Source organism: Gymnodraco acuticeps, unplaced genomic scaffold (assembly GCF_902827175.1).
Source record: "Gymnodraco acuticeps unplaced genomic scaffold, fGymAcu1.1, whole genome shotgun sequence".
NCBI lineage: Eukaryota > Metazoa > Chordata > Actinopteri > Perciformes > Bathydraconidae > Gymnodraco > Gymnodraco acuticeps.
Genome location: NW_022990295.1, coordinates 6156472 through 6177092, shown reverse-complemented (window position 1 = coordinate 6177092; position 20621 = coordinate 6156472). Strand labels below are relative to the sequence as shown.

Here is a 20621-nt window from a genome sequence, read left to right as displayed (position 1 = left end):
CCTGCTTCGACCTGAAAGTAGCTACTGTGAATGGAGTTCCTGTGACCCCCCCAAATCAGAATGAAGAGACCCCATGGCGACCAGCGGCAGTTGACAGCACACACATTGGAGGGTGGTGCGTCATTAAGTATGACGATGATGTGTACCCTGGCATCATCATGGACGTGGAGGGCGATAGCATTCAAGTGAAGTGCATGCATAGAAATGGAGTAAACAAATACTTCTGGCCAAGACCACGTGAAGATGTCAGCTGGTATGCAGAGGAACAACTTCTCTGTCTTATACCAGAGCCAAAGGAACTCAACAAGCGCTCAGTCCAACTTGAGAAGCTTACATGGAAGTACCTAGAAAATAACTTTATGTAAACTAAAAATGTACTCGAAGTTATGCACGATGATCAGAGCTCTTGGTTAAGGTGTTCAGGCTACCAAACCCAGTGGTGTTCCACAAGCCACTGGTGGTGGCAAAAAATGAGCATGATTATAGTTGGCCTCAGCAAAGTGCCTCATAAAGCCTTTGCCTACCTGTTTGAGCCCTCCAAGTTTTGGTGTTGGCCTTTCTTTTTCTGTGATTTTTTTTATTGGAAATTCTGCTGAATAAATGAATTATGAAGCAAATTACTGTCTTCTTCATTAGCTGCCATTTTCCTCAGTCTCCAACGTAGGGCAATAGCCTACGTGCCCCACAGCTGGAAAATATTATGACATCACACAGACTTGCTCACAGGTCCTAGGGGCGTACCAAAGACCCCAAATCAAATTCTGATATATTGTTTTAATTCTGTTAATATTTGTTGCTACTCTAAAGTACACATTCTATAAGAAAACCCTGCAACCACAGACACAGCAGACCTTTGGGACGGAGATAGCCTTATGAAGAAGCAAAGGCAGATACACAAAGTTGCAGCTCCAGTTCCAAATAGTGGGTATATCAAACCAAAACGATTTGATATATTAAAACAATTTTAATAATTTAATATAAAGATTGTTTTAACAATAGAATTAATATTTTAACCAAAAATTACACTTTAAAATGATAGGGCCTGGAGAGAAGGTCCTGAAGGCCCTGACGGACTTCCACTGGTGTCCACCCTGTTAGACGTATGTCCACCCTGTTATATTGGTATTTTTCTAGCATAGTTTAATGAAAATATCGAATATCAAGTGTATATTTGTACTTTTATAAAGAAATGAGAGAGGTTGATTATATATATTCTAGAAACTTTTAGTAATTCTTATTGTATTTAAGTTTTCTCATGAAAAAATATGCCACGTTGTCATAATCTACACTTGTTTTTCTCAATATATACTACTTAAAACTAATTAGGTATGAAATATATATCTAATTAGAGTTAGGGACATACAACTCTTGTTAAAAAGTCACTTTAATTGTAAGAATGCACTGAAAACTCATTTAAGCAGTTATGTGTATGTCCTTAACAGGGTGGACATATCCCGGGTGTCACGTGTTGTTAATATATCTATATATATAAAGATTTAGGTGCCTGAGCTTGACCAAAATGTTTTTTAGCAAATTAGATATGTCCTTTATAGAATAGAACATTAAAAAGTAGGTAAATCAACTATTTATTTCACCCAACTTGTGAAGTCCAAATGGCACCCTATAAAAAAAATGACCCAGCTAGTCGTTCGCTGTCGTCGTTAGCCGCCAGCTGGTAGTCTTCGGTAGCTGCTAGCCGTTAGCTTACCGTCGTTAGCTGCTAGTTGCCGTTAGCTGTTGATAGCTGCCAGCCGCTAGCTGTCGTGGTTAGCTGTTAGCTGGTGTCGACGGCCGCTAACCGTAAGCCGGCAGCCGTTAGTCGATGTCGTCGGCCCCGGAGCCTCTGCTAGGCGGCGTGCCTCTACAAGGGAAGGTGCCGCTGCGTGTAGTGGCCAGCAACTCAGGGTTAAATCGCCGGGCGGCCAGGAAGAACCGGCTAGCTTCTTCGGCTAAAGCGAGGGGCTCAACACTAGCCGTGTTAGCTAGCGCAGCCTGGACATGCAGCCGCACGTCCTGAAGAAACAGCCCCATGAGGCTGAAGCCTGGTTCTCCCAGGTCGTGTATCGTCTCCGTGTAGTCGGGAGGCTTGCTGTCTTCCAGTGCCGAGACGATGTGGGAATGGCGAGCGACGTCCTCAGCCATTCCGTGGGGGGCGCACCGAGCCTCAGTCCGTGTGCCGGTGGCAGCCACGGACGTCTCCAAAAATCTCCGGCATATCGAGAAAAACTGCGTTTTTCGCCATGTTCGGGTCAGTCCCAGAAACTTCACGAGACGTTGTCAGGCTCACCAATGTAGTGCCGAGAGATAGGGAGTCGGAGGCGGTGCAATGAAGGTATGAAGCTGGCTTTAATGAGCAGCAGAAACGGACAAGGTGTCGGGTCGCAGCCCGGGAAGACATTGAGAAAGAAGCCAGGAGGGCACACAATATATAGGCTATAGGTAGCAACCCGTAGCAACACATATGTCCGTGCGGAAACAATACCCCCAACCTGTAGTTCCATGTGTGACGTTTGTGTCAGTGTGTTAATAAGTGATCACTACAGTGTAATCATTTGAAAGTGAGGGGAATATATCCGGTTTTATTATGAAAACTTCAAGACCGAAAAAACTGTTTTCACCCACGCTAACATAACATGGAAGCTGCATGATACGTTATCCTGACGAGACCTCAGATCATCTTCGTAAATATCTATCAAACTATAGATCCTACACATCCACTGGACGTGGATTCTAAAAGTACAATATACACGTCTCGCTAGAAATCTAATCAAAAAGCATTTTAATGGCCAAACTATTCTACAATTTAGGATTTTCCAGAGAGGGTTATTTGTGAATAAACGAATAAACGGGAGCATGTTGTTTCTTACACGACCACTAGAGGTCCTACACTTTAAAACCATACAGTCTATGTTTAAAACGTGGCTATGGGTCGTAATCTAAGCTGCTTAAACAATCGACCTATTTGGTCTTTTTTTGTAGGAGGACAGGCTGAAATATTTCCAATAAGAATGTGTACACAAATCTGTTATTATGGCAAACGCTGTATTTAACATTCATTACATAAGGCCTCTCTCTAACGTCTCTTATCCAGCAGAATTAATTAACATTATAATTAAGATTTGACATTTGACATTACAAATGCCTCTGCTCATTCTAGCTAATTTATTTTAATATGTTAAAATGTCACTGCGGTTGTTTAGCTGAAAGTGTCACCTCAGCAAATGCTTCATTAAAGGTTTCAACTCACTGACTGCACTCCAGCAGTCATAAATACACTGTGGTGTTAAACTCTTGGGATTGTGTGTGTGTGTGTGTGTGCATGCGTGCGTGCGTGTGCGTGCGTGTGTGTTTGTGTGTCTGTGTGTGAAGACTAAGAACTAGGTCCCCTGACACCCTAATCATCTAAAGAACACTATATGAACTAAAATGCAACGTTGCAACATGCTATGTGACACTTAAGTCATTTTGATGAGGCCTGTCACAGTGTTATGCTCTAAAGGCAAAACATGTCCCATGAGCCTCCATTGCCAGGCAGATTGGTACGCATTGTTACCACAGATTGTGTATATGTGAAAGAGGATAAATTAAAGTAGAAACTATCATTTCCAATCTTCATCAGTTTCCACTGCATGTGTGTGTGCTTGTGTGAGTAAGTAACAGCTAAATACACCATTGCGTAATGTATTATAGCGAGGATAATTCTGCAAAGTCATCACTGCTAAATCAATGCAATGCACTTACCATATTAGCCTACTAATATTATATGAACCACACCGCCTAGTTCTGCTAAAAATATCTATTCATGATACAAAGTATACAGATGAAACAATAGTATAATGTCTCTGAAAGCTGTTCACACAGTTTGGAAAAAATGGTGATCTCACCCTCAACTTACTCTAACAACAAAATATGTGTATTTGCCATCATTAAACTATATGGTCATTCAGCATCTTTTCATGTTGAAGTGGGGGAGTGAATCCAATTTAAAATTTTCGATTTTGGAAATGTGACTATTATTTAAACAAGTAATACATGCTATAAATGTGAGTTTTAAGCCTTTTATTACAAAACCAAAAGAGCCTGTACATTAAGCATAGTATAACTGCCATTCTTGTATATACTACTATTCAATAAGATTCAAAAATAATACTCTTATTGATAAAGCTCTAAATAAATATCATAAATACATGTAAGATTGAGCCAAATTGGCCCTGTTAATATTTATATTCACAGAATACAGTCCGCAGAGCAGGTGAGGGGAGGTCAGTCAGCTCTTGTTTTGGGTGCGTGCGAGGAACAGGACTGAGCATCAGGAATAACAGTTTCCATGAATGTCTTCCTTTCCCCCCCTCCTGTTGTGAAGTGATTTAGTGAGAGATCTCCAGAGTGAAGTTCAAGACAATACTTCCTGTCTCCCTGATAGAGTCCTCGTGGACCAAAAATCCCGTCACACCTCCACACCATGGAGGAACATTTGCAGACAGGGCTTAAAGACTGGTTAACACAGGCTACTAGCAGAGCTCAGCCATGTCATGCCAAGGGAATAGAGACTGTGCCGTTTGCCCGACTGCGGCTTCGTGTGTGGATGCTGGAGTCTGTGAGCTCCTCGCCGTGTTCCTCCGTCTTCTTGTCTGCAATGGTGGCCAGGAAACGCAGCGTGACTGAGTCCCACTCCTCAGGCAGCAGCAGGAGCAAGAAGCCCAGGCAGATGATGCAGGTGGCTGCCAGGCGCACCACACTGAAGATCACCTCATGTTTCAAAACATCTACGGCTACAGCAGGTGAAGGAAAGACAGGAAGTGTGCCAGAGGAGCAGAACAGGGAAGGAGGGGGGGGGGGGGGGAAACAAAAACAAATTGAGATTAATTACATGAAGTAAGATAAACCACAGGACACTGCAGCTATAGGGGGATGAGTGAAGCTAATGCGGATTGAAATCAGCACAAGCCGTCCACTTTATCCTCTGTGTCTTTGCGGTCTGGAGACAAGTGGCCGTAACCCACTGACCTTCATGCAGTCCATCGTGGTCAAAGAAAATAACTCGTCTGCAGGCATTTAGTGTCGCCTTAGCAACCTGATCCTCCCTCAGCGAGAGAAGAGTTGCCGGGTGTGTTGAGGCACATTGATGATTGGGTTTCCAGGAAGAGAGAGGCAGACTTGCTGTGTAATCTGTTTGCTTCAGTAGCCTTAAGTGCTGACCTCTCAAAACAAGTACCACAGTATGTGTGGCCATTTACTCTCCTTCTCACAATCATATCAATAAGAAATAATAACCAATACATTGAAGACAATACTTAGGAAACTTTACCTGCATTGCCCGGCACACTGAGGAGTGTCCCTATGGAGATGAGAATGGGGTACGTCAGCACCACACCAACATGCACCAAGATGTTGAAAACTGTAAAAGAAGAGGAATAGATTAGAGTTCACACACGACAGGTCATCTTATCAATGAGTTAAGTAAAAGAAGAAATTATTTTGCCTCTTTCATTAAATGTTTTCTTAAACAAAAATGACAAAGTCATTAGTTACAGCTTTTAATTTGAAGGTACGTTGAGGAGTTTATGACCAATAGTAGTTTTCAGTAGCTTGCATGCAGCTAGTTTACATTGTGCTGTCTGTTTGTGCACAATGCCCCAAAAAGCATACCAATAGCCAACGAACGCAGTGAAAAGCAGACTGTAAGCATGTAAACAATTAGAAATCTTCTTATAAATACATATATTTTTTAAGGAAACATATTACTATAAATTAACTGTTTGTTAATTAACAATTAACATTAATTCAAACACTTTTAACAGGTGGGTGAAACCCTGATATTCACTCTTTTCTCTATAGGTATTGATGCACTCTCACCCAGCCACAGTCCTGCCAGTCCACACAGGTATCCCCAGGGCAGGGAGGACAGTGAGCCTAAGTGCTCCACCTTGGTGAAGTAGAGGATAAGGGGCACACAGGAGATGAAGATGAGGTTGAAGAAGCCCATGGTGGAAAGGAAGTGAGCCACCTCTCCAAGGTTTGCACTGCCCAGAAACATCTTGAACAGCACCTGGATGGTGAGACAAAGATTAATATACACATTGACAGTCACTGTTACAAGCATTTAGAGTCAGTCCAAAAGTGGTTCAAACTGAGAAGTGGTCTAACCTTGTAAAGAGCTGATGTGGAGGCCGAGCCCACAGCTAATGCCACACCCACAAAAGAATCACCATGGAAACCATCAGCATAAGCCATCATGACAATACCTGTGATGGCCATGATAGCTGCCACAATCTGCAGGTAGAGATTCAGAGACATCACAGGCATTAGTACTCAGGAAAATCAGCTATTTAAAGTTTCATTATAGTTGTTATTGTGAGGATACTGACCCGAACCCCCATGAAACGGTCCTTGAGAACAATCCAGGACAAAAGAAAGACGAAAGCCTTGTGGCAGCAGTAGAGCGCAGAGACATCAGTTGCAGTCAGTTTCTTCAACGCCATGAGGTAAAGGTAGTTGGTCAGCGTCCACAGGATCGAGAAGGGGGCTGTCCTCTTTACGAAAAGCTTGAGAGTCATCCCATCCTCCCCAAAGAGCTTGCTGCACTCCCTGTTTTACAAGGGCAAAAAAAGAGATGTCAGACTTGGCTTTGCTTTAGGTCTGCCCTACTCCAAATGAAAAACATATATACATATACATTTAAACACTACTAGACTATTTCTCTTCATTTTGGTGATGAACTCAAGTGACACATCTGCCACAGCTGTTTTACGTACAGTCTCAAGCACATTAGCAAAAGCCATATCAACGCTTCTTTCATTGGATTCAAATATCATTTTATTGTCAGTTTACCTGAATTTCTGTATGGGAGTCTGCTTCTCCCTTGTAGTAACCACCAGTCCAGAGTAGTAGATGGGGAAGAAGAGGATGTTCCAGTTGCTGCTGAACCAGGAGATGAAGAAAGGACAGGAGAACGACTGGAAGGTCAGCTTTACCACCTGAGTGGTACCCACCCAGGAGGAGGAGACGCACAGCACCAGCAGCAGACCCCCCAGCACCTTCAGAGCCGTGTGGGTACATGTCTGATAGGACCGGCTCTCTTCACTGGTCTCGCTGCCCGGTGTCTCTGCATGAGACTCTGAGCCATCCTCTCCTGGTGGGAGACACAACAAAAAGATTTGTATTTTGTGGCTCTACTGTGACATTCTTCCATGCTTTAATGTTGAAAAAGGTCTTTAATACTGGCTGTGCTGCAGCACCTCTTTTCACCCTTTGTCTGAAACCAGAGCCCAGTCTGCTCTGATTGGTCAACCGCATAGAAATGTCCCACCCCTTAGAGTAGACTACAATGTGTTGAAGCGCTAGTCAAAAGAAGCACGAGTGTTATATAGTGATGTCACTACAGTACTACAGAAAACCGAAAATCCATTGCTGGATCTCTACATGTGCACCTTGTACTTCCTGTTCTAAGGACAATGTTAGCATGACATAATATAAGCATTTAGCTAAAAGCCGTTCTCGCATTGCTTTGCATAAATACAGCTTTGTATTTTAAATCCTTTATATTAGCCAAACCTTGTATCTTCCGTATACTTTATATTACTGTATATACAGGGTGGTGCATGTGTCTCCCTGGCTGGGGTCCAGCACATAAGCATTTATTGATCGATTGCCCTCAGTGATCACTACCACAGTTTGCATTTCATGCTGTAAGGGCGCTGATGCACAAGACAAGACTTTGTCAAAAATGTGTTGGGTTACCATTTTGGCTGTGCATGTCATAAATAGCTTTGTGGCCTCATGAGGCAGCACGTACTGTAGTCAGGTGTGCACAGAAACCTGATGCCCAGAAAGCAAGAGTAAACCTAACCATATGACATTCCACAAGAAAGTCATGTCAACCTTTGGAAGCCACTGTTTGACTGTTGGTACATTCCTGCTATGAAAATGTTGCCTTTGAGATATATCTGAAGATGGAATCAAGATTGAGTAGCACTGGGAAAGATGTACACTACTACCAACATTACATATAGATCGAAAGAGAGGATTATTCCTAATCTTATGCCAGTGACGCATGGTTGATCATGCCCAGTGCCTAAATCGACTGCGGGACTTCTGGACCCTTACTGTGCTGTTTAATATGTGAAGTGCTGTGTGTGGGAGCATTTCCGAAGAGAGCTCAGATCCATTCTCTAACTTTGAACAGTGTGATCAATTTACACCAGGGCAGGAATAAAAGATGACATGTGCTGGATGTTTGCTGCCTGTGCTCCCTTTGCTAGCTCAGCACGGGAATCTCTGCCATTTCCACCATGGCTGCAGACACTGCAGTGCTGCAAGCAATTGCATTTTTACCCAGAGTATCTCCCTCTGCTGCAGCAGGGCATCTCTGGGGTTCTCGTATTCCATCTGACACTCTTTTGTCTGTCAATTGCAGTGAGACTTCAACAGGAAACAGTGACAGGTCTAATGAAGGAATTAGTTTTTGTTTCATCCAAAAGAAAGCCGCAACAGTATTTGTGAAGCGCATTCCTTAGATCAAATAGCGATAATGATATTTTCTGGCTTGTTTGTGTGAAACCCTTACACTGGTGAGTCCACCCCACACTACATTGGCAGGTATCTTTTACAGAGCCACCTATTTCATTCAGAAAATAACTCAACAGTCTTGCCAAAATGACTTGATAAGATCAATGAAAGCATGAGATCATAGCTGGCACCCAGTAACAGTATTAAAGCTAACCCATGGCTTCAACTGTTATACCTGAGAAAGAATGGTGATTAGATTAGACCGATCAGATTCATGTTAGTGCGATGGAGTAAGAGGATCATTTACTTAATAAAAAAAGTGATCTGTTGTATCCAGTCATGTTGGAGCTTTTTAACAACCTAATACACATTTGGGCAATTAAGTCCAGTTGTTCCTAACCAAGGTGAAGAAATGAAAAAAAATATTTGGCTACACAAATTGTGCATTCATATTTTTTACTATTTTATAGAATTGACATTTTCTGAGAATTTTGGAAAGTTGTGCCTCCTTGCGTCTCAATAAGTGACTTAAATTAAGCCATATGAGAGGTTTGGAAGGGTTAGGGGTTTTCAAAGATCATAAAATGTTCAACTATGTGTGTTTAATAGAGTAAACAACACAATATGAAATGTAGTTAAGCAAGTACAAAGTTGCATAAAACTGAAATACTCAAATCATGTAAAGGCACCACAAACTCTCCATATGTGCAGTACTGAAGTATACTTAGTTACTACATCAGTGATACATTAGCCTAGAGTCTGTAAAATGTTTCACCTTACAGCACTTACAGCACCTTACAGCAGAACTACAGCTTGTGGGGAAAACAAAAATGTCGAACACGATACAAGTTCTTTCCTACAGGATCATCGAGGGATTGGTGTAATTACATTCTGTGGCAGCTACAAAGCTTAATCAACCTAATGAGCCTGGTGGTTGCTAAACACTGGAAAACTAAGATCTGATATTGCTGCAAGAGAGAAGCAGCTTTATTATTCTTTTTATTTTTCATTATATCTGCTACTCCTTGTCCAACAGCTAAGATGGTTCGTGTTTCACAGCACTGACAAAAAACAAAAGCTTTTAGTGTTGGATACGGGCTCTTCTGTCCTCTTTTGATGAGGTAAAAGCCACTACAGGCTGATCTGCTGCCAAGATGCAGTAATATTATAACTCTACTATTACAGTGCCTCATAAAAGCGACTCTCGTGGCCAAAATTGTATTCTCATAACAGACAGGTTATTTGCTGACTAGTATTGATGCTAAAAGTTGCAAGAGAAACAATAATGCCTGACAAATACAGCCTGTCAGCATAGTTTCACTGTTATTACTTCACTGAAGTAAAAAAAAAAGTGCTATTCAGTCAAATCAGAGTAAGTGTACTTGTTTGGCTAAAATGTAAGAGTGCTATTAATAAAGTTCTTAGACCTATACATGGAGCATCATCCATCAGACATAATTTGGTGCATTATTTAAATATGATGATCCAAAGGTATCACATACAATTCTGCTTGAACTTTAAAATATAGACTCTCCAAAGATACATCAAACCACTAACAATAGAGCTGCTTAGAGTATGCACCTATATTTGAAGTTGGGACAAGCTTCCACCTCTTTTCAAACTAAAATACCTATGCCTTACTATATGAAGGCTATCTTGAGTTATACTATACTAAACTTTACCTTTAAGAAATGTGTTCAACAAGCGTCATCATCATGCCATTTCATTACAGCAATCCCATTGCTGCAGAGGATCACTCACTACTAGCACCCATTAACAGAGCTTATCCAGTCTGTGTGACGCAGCTGGTTGCTCGAACCTCACATTTCAATCCATCCTGTGTTTTATCCCACTGACACTGCATGCCAGTGACATTGATGGATGGACCCCTGCCGAATCCAATATGAAGCTCAGAGTTGCCTCTGCAGCGTTGGGCAGGCTTACTGCGGGCCAAACAGCATTACGTTTCTATCCAAGTCACGGCAGGAGATGTGCATCATAGCTATGATGATATTGATAGCAGTACCAGTCAGTCATTTGTGTTACAAAGATAAAAAGTAAAGGGATTTAAGTGAAGTACAATGCTGTTGGTTATGGGATGAGGATGAGTGAATAGTAATGCTCAGTGAGGTGGATGGAGGGCAGGTGGACAGAATTACCAGATGTGAAAGCCCCTGAATTTGGGCCTGTTTGGTTTTAATTTCCATGAGCGCTGGGCAGCCAGAAACAGATGCTGCTACTACAACTACACTTCCTGTCAACATTAAGCTTCCAAACTCTGCCAGCAGGACACTAAAGTGATATGTTTCAAAAAGCCCAGGTGGTAAAACGTGTTAAATTAAGCTGCTCATTAGATTTTGTGGTGGACAGTCACATGCACACATACAAGTACTGTACTTAAGTACAACTTCTGATGTACTTGTATTTACCTACTTTCCTGCTACTTCATACTTATATTTCAGAGGAAAATATTGTACTTTTTACTGCCCTACATTTATTTTAAAACTGAAGTAACTGAAAACTTTAGAATAATGATACAAATATATAATCAACAAATAATGAGACATGCATTATAATAGGTTAAGTCTACATTGATCAATTGGTGATTTCCACACATTTCAGTTGATAAAGTAAAACATATCCAACAATAATTCTAATCCAAATCTTTATAATATATATTCCGTTGTGCAGAATGAATACTTTTACGTTTGGTACTTTAAGAACATTTTGATGCAAATACATTTGTAAAGTAGGCAACATTTTGAATGCAGACTTCTGCTGGTAACAGTAGACCATTCTGTGGTACTACTACTTTATCTGAGTACTTTATCCACCTTGAATAGAACACATTCACATCACTTCATTGATGCCTTATGGAAAAACGTTTTTTTATCTGTAAAAGGTGTCCAAAACAATGAGCACTATTAATTAGTACTAGTTTAAAGCAACCTATCTGTGCTAATGTTGCCAGTATCTCATGCCGACACATGCACCTTGACTATTCATAGTTGATTATAAATGGCGTCCTGGGCCTCTCCGGTTCTTTGGGTTTACCTTCAGAGATGGGGCAGGTGAGGACCTGGGTGCTGTACGAGCTGAGAGGAGCCACTCGGGCTGAGTGCTTCTTCATCCTCCACTGGGGGCACAACGCACTGTCCTTCCTTGGGAAGTGTGTGAGGATGTGTGTGTGTGTGTGTGTGTGTGTGTGTGTGTGTGTGTGTGTGTGTGTGTGTGAGAGTAAATGTGCCCAGGCTGCTCGCTCAGCAGCTCGTCCTGCTTGCTCCGTGCATCCTCAGACTCCTGACTCCTCTGCTTCTTCTTCACGCTCTCGATTGCCCCCTCCTCCCAGAGCTCTGTCAAACTCTTCTGTCTTCTTCCCAGCACTCCAGTCCTGACTCCCTGTTCCTCTCCAGCCCAGCGCTCTCTGTTACTGCTGCTCTGACTCTCTGTAGTGACACAGCTCAGTGGAGATAGCTCAGTGTTAGTGCCGTGAAGTGGAGCCTCTACTGTTGCACTGTCATGCCGTGATCCAGCGCTGCCACTGTCTCCAAGGGAGACTGAGCTTCAAGTGTGTCTGGCATGGCGCAATCACTCCCCTCATCTCTTTCCATCCTCCTCCTCCTCTTCTTCTTTTCTCTCTGTCTCTCTCACTTTTCTCCCCTCCTCTTCTTTCGCTCCACAAATCAGCAGCTTTGTTTGGAAGGTAACCAAGCAGCCCAGGCTAATTATGCGTTAGCTGCTGCCTCCCTCTCTCCCTCCTTCTCCTCCGCTCACCTCTCTACCTGACCAGGCTCTTGTTATGCCTTCCCTCCCTGTCTCCCTCTATCAATATACTCCTGTCCCCCATCTTCCAATGACTCTCTCCCTTCTTGGCACAGCTCCTGATCTTCTCTACTTCTGAGAGACAGATTATTCGAACAGCTTTCTTCTGTTGCTTTACACCACAGCATAACAAAGTGAGCTTCACAGAAAAGTGAAAGTCCTATATATAAAACATATCCACTGAAGTATCCCATTGCACTAAGAGATAAGGGAGCCTCTGCCCACAAGGTACTTACACCACTGGTATACATTTACATATCACTACTATGATGTGCTGCACACATTATCCACATTACCATCTTCCATACAAATAGGAATATGCCTGCTACCTTAACTTGTGTCTTTCCAATCCAATGGGTCTAAATCACTGTAGTTTACATTATGTGTGCCTCTCATGTTGACTCCATGAAACAGGTGACCACAACTTCTGTGTGTTATTCTCCTCAATCTGATCATATATTGCTTTTTGTTTCCATTGGCAAATCAGCAATATTTGCCTTCTCTATAGTGGTAGACGGTAACATTTACTCAAATAATAAGATACAATTCCTTTATTTATACATTATAGTACTAGATTTTGTAGGAAAATGTATTAGAGTAAGGAACATCATAAAGGAAACCGCTGATGCTACTCGGCTCTAATGCAGGTCCATCTACGGTACTTACTGTAAGCCCTTTTGACTGGCAGTCACTTTAATCAAAGTTGAAATGTCTGTGCCGGACTTTTAACAGTGTTTTTACATCCATTATTTACATTGTGATTATACTATTTCAGTAAGTTATTTACATTATTTTTCCATCACAGTTCACACTGAGGGGAAACCCTGACACTGGCAGAAGGTGAGGACCTGGGGAGGGTGAGTCTGGGCCATGTGAGTCACTGCGGCCTGGAGTTTCCATCTCAAGGAAAGCCCTCCGTCTAATCTATCTCCAGCTGTGGTTAATCTGCCTGAACATTAATGGACCTAAATATTGCTTGAGCCTTGACACAAACAACATATCAGTGTCTAGTGCATGCGGTCAGACACATGAGGCCTTGCAGCCTGTAATGTGATCTTAATATAACCTATGCTATGCTTAGCCTCGCACCAGTAAAATCAATACTAGCCAAGCCAGGAACAGTTGCACTATTACCTTCACTGTTCCCACCTGAGATAGAGAAAGCATTTAAAGTAAGCATGCAGTATGCTAGACGTAATGTCTATGCTGGTCAAGAATACTCAATAGCTTTCACATCACTGTAACTCTAATGGTATTTTATACCTGACTTATTCTATATGACCTTGTTTTTTGTTTTCTATTCTCTTGGCGGGATAATGCCAGTTTTGAGTTTTACCTTTTATAATGTGTTTCCTTTGCACGTTGTCTTTATGCTTTTGATGTGTTAAGTGCTTTGAATTGCCTTTTGGCTGAAATGCGCAATATATTTAAACTTTTTTTGTCTAGCCCCTCCCTTCCTGTTTCTCTCTCTCCAATGCTCATCAGCCACATTCCTGGCACCTTTATAGAGAGCATAGCAGATCAGAGTTCTTCTGTGTGCATCCTCAGGCTGCGAGACAGCACAGTTATTGTTTGGCTGTTTGTTACAATGGAAACGATGCAGGGCCATTTTCTAGTGAAACCAAGGTAATAAATAAATATTTGGTTTGGATGAAATATCACATATTGAGGAAACAACACTGTGTTTTTTTAAAGGAAAATATCCCATTGCAATCACACTTAATTCCCATGGTCAGCGTCAGTGTAACGGTATGAGTGCTACACTAATGCATTGAGTGACGTTGTGAGAATGATCATCCTCACAACGTCACCCAATGCATTAGTGTGTGGCTTCACATGGTGGCTGAACTAATATTTGGTTGGGTGTAAACCGGGATGAGCTGGGGGTATGGATCCCCTGAGACAGGAGGGTTAAACTTAAAATAGCCCGGCTGATGAGAGGAGCCAACAGCTAGACAGCGAGGGGATGGAAAACGGCCGAGTCAGCAGAGCCCGGGATGCTTATCGCTATCAGATTAAGAGAAATACCTGGAGCACGTGTCGTACACTTACAGGAGGCCCCAGTTCAATTTCAAATATAAGACACAATGGGATCATTCCTTTCTCTATTGTTTATTTTCACATTGTTTTTAGGTGTGCAAATGTTCATACTTTTTGCAGCCCTTAAGCACCATGTCGTACACCAGGACATCAACACCAACATAAACTAATGCACCAAAATTACCATAATGTTGAATTATTACCTCTCAAACAACAAAACCAGCTTCAACAAAAACTAACCGTCTATAACCTAGATATGTGTAAATAATAAACAGGAAGCTTAGTGTATTTAACACAATGGAGCTGTTGCATCACAGATCAAAGCACACTATAGTACATCATCCTCTCTCTTTACCTCCATAGCAACAGATGGCCTCCTCTGTACTGACGCATTTTCCCAATTCAGGATCTTTTGTCATTTAGATGAACCGATGCTCCTCAGTTTATGGTGCAAGCTGCTAATTGTCTTTCGCCTCTCTCTTCACCTCTCAGTGAGGAGCAGAGGATGAGAGATGAGAAACAGAGGCATGAATGTTTCCTGCAGCTGAGGTTATATTTATAGTGGAGACTGGGCAGACTATGAATTAAGTCCTGCAGACTGTTACTTTCCATTCATTGGAGCTCATATCATCACTCAATGCGTTTAGAACATTTGATGATGAGGACATCTAGTGGTGAACATGATGGATTACATTACCATTTACCCACAGTCAGTCTGTTTCATGTCACTTAACCATAGCTGTGTCTTGTTTCCCTTAGAATTGTTGTTTTGTGTGTTGAGGTTTATAAATCTATTAGCTACTGAACATAACCATCACCAATGGAAATGAATGGACTTTTATTTGTTATTATTAAAGCAATGAAATTATGTGTTTCTAAATTCAACAGCAATGTGTGTTTAGAAACAGTGTTGGATAAATCACATACATTGCTAAAGACTGTGTTCATATGGCCTGTTTATTTTTGTAGTAATAGTCCTGGTGTTTGCAGTGAGGTTTGTGCATTTAACCCCAGTGGAAAGGACATTGTTGGAAAAAAAACATGGCGGCATTACCCTTTTTTATGAGTAGCCCAGAGCAAAAACAACTTCCCATAAAGGAGGTACAGAACTGCTGACCTGTATAACCCTTAGCCCTGGATACTAAGCAGATGTAAAATCAGTATTCAATACAATTATACAGTACATTCAAATACAAGTTTCAGGGAATCTGTGGTTGATTTTGGCTTTTGCAGACACACAAATATATACATTTGTTCATGCTGATTTAACACGGAGGTATTAGATTTGGTACTAACATTTTCTGTCTGTCATCTCATTGGAGGATGTGGACTTTATTGTTGTTGTTAAATGTACAGACCACAAGAGGGCAGTGTCAGGCTGCTGAAAGGAGTGTTTTTTATTAAGCATGATTGAAAGGCCATAAAACACACTTCACTTAATGTGCCCTTCTATTATTTAATTAATTGTTTTGCTTACAAATAATTGCTCAAGGGAAAAATCTATCAGCCATGAAGTGAATTGCTTGGGCAGGCCACAAATATTGAGTCTACTGACATACAGTTCTACAACATGCGTGTCATGACTGCAGTTCTGTAACTCCTGTGAGGAAATATTGCATCCATTACTTGGGTTTTAACTCGTTCCCAGAAGCGTGATAGACCCGCAGCACACCAGGAGTCGTTCAGGCAAAGCTCATATCCCATTTGACGCTGAGCTGCTTATAAATAGCCCTGACAGAGCAGGCATGGGAACGGGACAGTCCAAAATAAATGCATGCACATACAGAAGGTTTTAGGCAATGTTTGAGGAAGACAGTCCTTTTACCAGCTGTTAACACTGGATATAAATGCTTTTAAAATGCAAAAGGAATTACCGATCAGTACAAACATGAATGTATTCTAAGGCAGCTTTCTTTGTACATCTCCCCAGACATTCTCTGTATACTGAAGTGCACACAACAACATAACCCATTGTGATAAATGCTTGCTTTTCACGCCCTTCCCTCAAAATTCTCCTCTGAGTGCCTGTGTGTTTTTGTTGTCTTGCTGTGATGCCTGCAGTGAAAAACACAGTCACAGTGCTGAGTTGGACTGCCAATAAAAGTGCCTGTCATTCCTCATGCATCCTACCTTTTTACCCTGCAGGGTGAGCGTCCACACTACAGACTTGCTCTTTTTCTAAATTAGCTAGACTCAAAAAGAGATACACAGTGAATTATTGTAATAGTTTTCGGAAGATGCTGCTGAGGAAGAATTTACTGCACACACTCTGGTTTTTTCCTCCAGCAGCAGCCAAGTCGGTTGTATAAAATATGTTGTCCTGTCTTTTTCTGTCAATTTCTTGACAATTTCTCTCTTGGTTTTTTTTGTGTAGTTGTCCATTAAGTGTACTTACATTGCACCTTGCTTTTTTGGAAAGATGTCTACCTTCTCATTTTCTTTATATAATGACCCTGCTGTTTGAATTACAGCCTGTACCCAAATGTAGTCCACAATCCCCCTCAGAGGCATCTTCTAATTCAACGCAGATGGCAAGTGGCAATAATAAACTGGCACCAGAATCTTATTAAATATGTCATTACCCCATAAGCTTGGCAGGGTGAGCCTACTGTCCTATTTATGCAGTCCTTTGTCCTACCCTTCATAGAATATGATACTCAGATGGAGGGACATGTGATTCTCAACTCATGGAAACAAAGTGTGTGATGCTTTGAGGCAGCAAGCAGCATGCAACAAATGTGACTTTTCCACATTGTTGTTTCTCAGGAGGATCAAACACATTTAAGAGAGAGTCGGGTGTGAACATAACCAGACTCCTTCGTAGTGACAGCACCAGCAGTGGCTTGTTTAATAGCTGTGCCAGCAGGAAAAATGGTGACAAGTACGCTGCCCTGAGGAATACCTTCTGTTGACAAATACATAAGGACGGGTGGCGCAGTGGTCTGTGCGTTTGATCATCAGATCAAGGGGGCGTTGGGGAACTCCAGTTCGAAACCCGCTCCCGCCCCACTGCGTCAGGCCGTTGTGTCCTTGGGCAAGACACTTCACCCGAATTTGCTCCTGTGGGTATTGTCCACAGTAGATGACCATTACATGTATGATTTGTATGTGTATTTGTAAAGCGCTTTGAGAGTCTTTGATAAAGCGCTATAATAAATATAAGGATTATTATTATTATTATTATACAAATCAGTTGATGGATGGATGGAGAAACACAGAGCTACAAATGGTATATTTCATCGGAGACATGTAATAACCGCGAGCCTGGCAGATACACTGGCTCTCATAGTCCTGGCATTGATGCTTTTACAATCCCCACCTGCTCCTTATACCTTCAATTACATCACAGGCGACATCCAATCTGTTATCCTTGTCTGCTATGGTATACTCTAGGAGAGATTGAGATGGGACAGGCAGAGGCACAATGGCAAACCTGCAGCTAACAATTATCTTCATTATTAACTAATCTTCTATTTATTTGATAGTTTGCTATGATATAAAGAAAGGCAGCCTGGTTTGACATTTGAAAAGCACGAAGCATTGTATTTGTGCTTTAAAAAATATTTAAATTATTAAGCGATTGTCAAAGTTGAAGTTTTTATTCAGACAACTTATACATGAATCGACTGATAGATGCAACACATTTGGGGACTATTGCTCCAATGAACAATTATTTGAATTGTCTATTAACCTTTAGGTTTCTTTAGCGGCTAATTGATTAGTTGTATGGGCATTTACTCTATATAGAGGAGTAAACAAAGCATATAATTTGCCAACTTAAGGAGGTGGAATCAGGATTTGTACCTTTTTGTTCAGAAAAACTGTCAAAACAGGGTAATCAAAGTAGTTGGCAATTCATTTACAAACAAACAACTAAGCCATTAATATTTTCAGCTCTCTTGTGAAAAAATGATATCATGAAATATGGCCTTTCATTTGCTCCTTTGTTACACGATATCACCATTTTTGGAAGGCCCTTGAAATGTCAAAGTTGTTCAATCTGATCTCTCTCTGAAGTTTCTGGTGCCCCTTGTTAATAATGAATCTGGATGAGTAGATATATTCCCAAATGAAAGCGTTTGATTGCATTCATGCTTTAATGACTGCAACTGACAGCCCTGATACACAGGAGGCAGTTAATAAGAGACAGGCTCATTTCCTTTTCCTCAGTCTCTATCTAAGAGACCATTGAGGTGCTCGCAGCTCATCCAAAGAAGCCTCAGCTGAACTGATTGAATAAGGCCCTATCTTTGTTCTCCTTCTAGATTCAAAACAAGTTTGTCAGAGTAATGCGCTGTGTCACAGAGGATTTGGTACTAGGTCTGAGCAGGAATGTTAAAACACCTCTCTTCTAAACACACATCTCTAAGTCATGTATTTGTATCTTAGCTTACGTAACAGCCAGAAAGGGAAGTTAGGATGCTTACACGATAAGTCCAGTTCACTTGGGGGCATATACCAGCATTTGAAAGAGGCTCACAGAGAGACGATATATTATATTTTGGGGGGTTTGTTTAAGAAAAGCACCAGTTCATCCAAATTGTATAGCATAAGGACACAGTACAATGAATAAGCCAATTAGTTGTATTTTGTATTGTATATATTGTGTACTGTATGTAAATCACTTTGTACATTCGTGTTGAGAAGGGTGCTATATACATAAAGTTTTACTTACTTACTTAATTAGGAAACCCAGATGAGAACCTGTGACTTCTCTAATGGTGTAAACTTTCTGAATTGCTGCTCTGCACCCATTGCCGCATTACCATAAAGCCATTTGTAAAAGCACTGATTAGCTGTGCAAAGAACACTGCAATGTTTGTTCTTTTCCCTTGTTATAATCCCACTGGCACGGGCCGTACTTCAACAGAACTGGAGGGCAAGATTTCACTGAACAAAGTGCACCATCAGCTCCCTTCTCCAATCCCAGACATTGTCTCAGAGTCAGCAAAATTCAGAGCATTGCTCTACCAATCAAAACCACATCGACGGGCACCGCAGCAGCGGCTGTGTTTGTCATCGGGATATTTATTGTTTGAATTAAATATTTGGAATTGAACATGAGGCTGCTGCGTAAGTGATGTTTGCAGAACATGAGTATGTGATGTGGACAACATTAGGCTACAGTTAAACAATTGACTTTGAAATTGAATTTGAATATGTTAACTTCATTTGGGCATGCCACTCTGCTGTGTAAATGCTCAGCCTATGTTAGTTTTGTTTTGTCTCTCCCCCCTCTCTCTATTGATCTGTCTCTCCCTCTCTCTGTCTCATCTCAGAGATGGATGGGCCAGCATCACCCAGCCTCCAGCTCACAGTGATTGACATCATGCTGCTCTATAATAGCAATGATTAAAACCCAATTAGCTGAGTTTCAATAGTGGATTTTGCACAATTAAATATTGATTTGCAAGATAGGATGATTTGTGTGAATGGGGGTACACAAATAAACATTGATACACATTTATTTCCATCATAAAATTGTTATCTTCAATTCACGCACCTGTCAAGGAAAGGCGTGAAATCGTCGCATCCAATGGTGATGCCATCAGTATACTTTATTTTCTTTGAACTCACTTCTATGACTGGAGTACCCCGGGTTGTAGCCGTAGTAGCCGGTGATCCTCAGAATCCGGTCCTCTATGTCGTGCACCCCGTTGGCTGTCACTTTGGTGCTGCCATCTGTGAAGACATCGCAGCTGGCACCGGTCGTCGTCGTCTTTCCCGATAAGTGCGTGTTCACCAGGGGCTCCAGCCGGATGCAAGACTGGTCTGCAGCACTCTCCAAAACACTCTCGGTGCTTAGCATTGTTGGTCCGAGCGGACAGAGATGAGAAGAGACCGGGGATGAGCCCTGATCACCCTGCGAGAGACCCTCGGGGCTGCATCAACAATTAGAAACACGAGCAGGACATTCACATTCCTTCAGTGATGCTCCTGCACGCAGAGCAGCAAGGATCACTGTCCATGAGCCTGGCACCCACCGACCACCAGGGGGCGTGTCACAACTATCACATGCTTTGAATTCAATTAGGAAAGGTACAAAAAAAAATGCTGTATTCAGCAGCAGTGTGGAGCAGAATACAAATCTGTACGGTATCTGTCAAATACTAAAGCTTTAATATTTAAGAGTCTACTTTTTTCCTCCTCCATTATGGTATTATAATTCCCTAAGTGAGAATACGAATTGGTATTTGATTTAAAACCTTTGATGAAGGCAGTAACCATGATATTTTTTGTAATGTTCATGT

General features: G+C 41.6%; 1 protein-coding gene across 3 annotated transcripts; it reads right to left on the bottom strand.

The window, feature by feature from the left end:
• Positions 1-4042: 4042 nt before the first annotated feature.
• slc35f4 (solute carrier family 35 member F4) lies at positions 4043-20320 on the bottom strand. Of its 3 annotated transcripts, none has more exons than XM_034221991.1 (7): positions 19948-20320; positions 6832-7132; positions 6369-6588; positions 6148-6273; positions 5857-6049; positions 5309-5398; positions 4043-4772 (listed from the first exon to the last, which is right to left on the bottom strand). In XM_034221991.1, the coding sequence occupies exons 1-7, from the start codon at positions 20177-20179 to the stop codon at positions 4531-4533; spliced, it is 1404 nt and encodes a 467-aa protein (XP_034077882.1). In that variant the 5' UTR covers positions 20180-20320; the 3' UTR covers positions 4043-4530. The 3 variants fall into 3 exon arrangements, with proteins under 3 accessions (XP_034077882.1, XP_034077884.1, XP_034077883.1); XM_034221993.1 differs by having other exon boundaries at positions 19874-20165; XM_034221992.1 differs by lacking the exon at positions 19948-20320 and adding an exon at positions 11563-12061.
• Positions 20321-20621: the final 301 nt, after the last annotated feature.

Excerpts from the sequence above, each read along its gene's own strand:
- slc35f4 (XM_034221991.1), bottom strand. The coding sequence starts at position 20,179 with ATGCTAAGCACCGAGAGTGTTTTGGAGAGTGCTGCAGACCAGTCTTGC. Across the intron at positions 6,050-6,147 it reads CCACATCAGCTCTTTACAAG|GTGCTGTTCAAGATGTTTCT; the intron begins GTTAGACCACTT and ends CTCACCATCCAG. Across the intron at positions 5,399-5,856 it reads ACTGGCAGGACTGTGGCTGG|TTTTCAACATCTTGGTGCAT; the intron begins GTGAGAGTGCAT and ends CTTCTTTTACAG.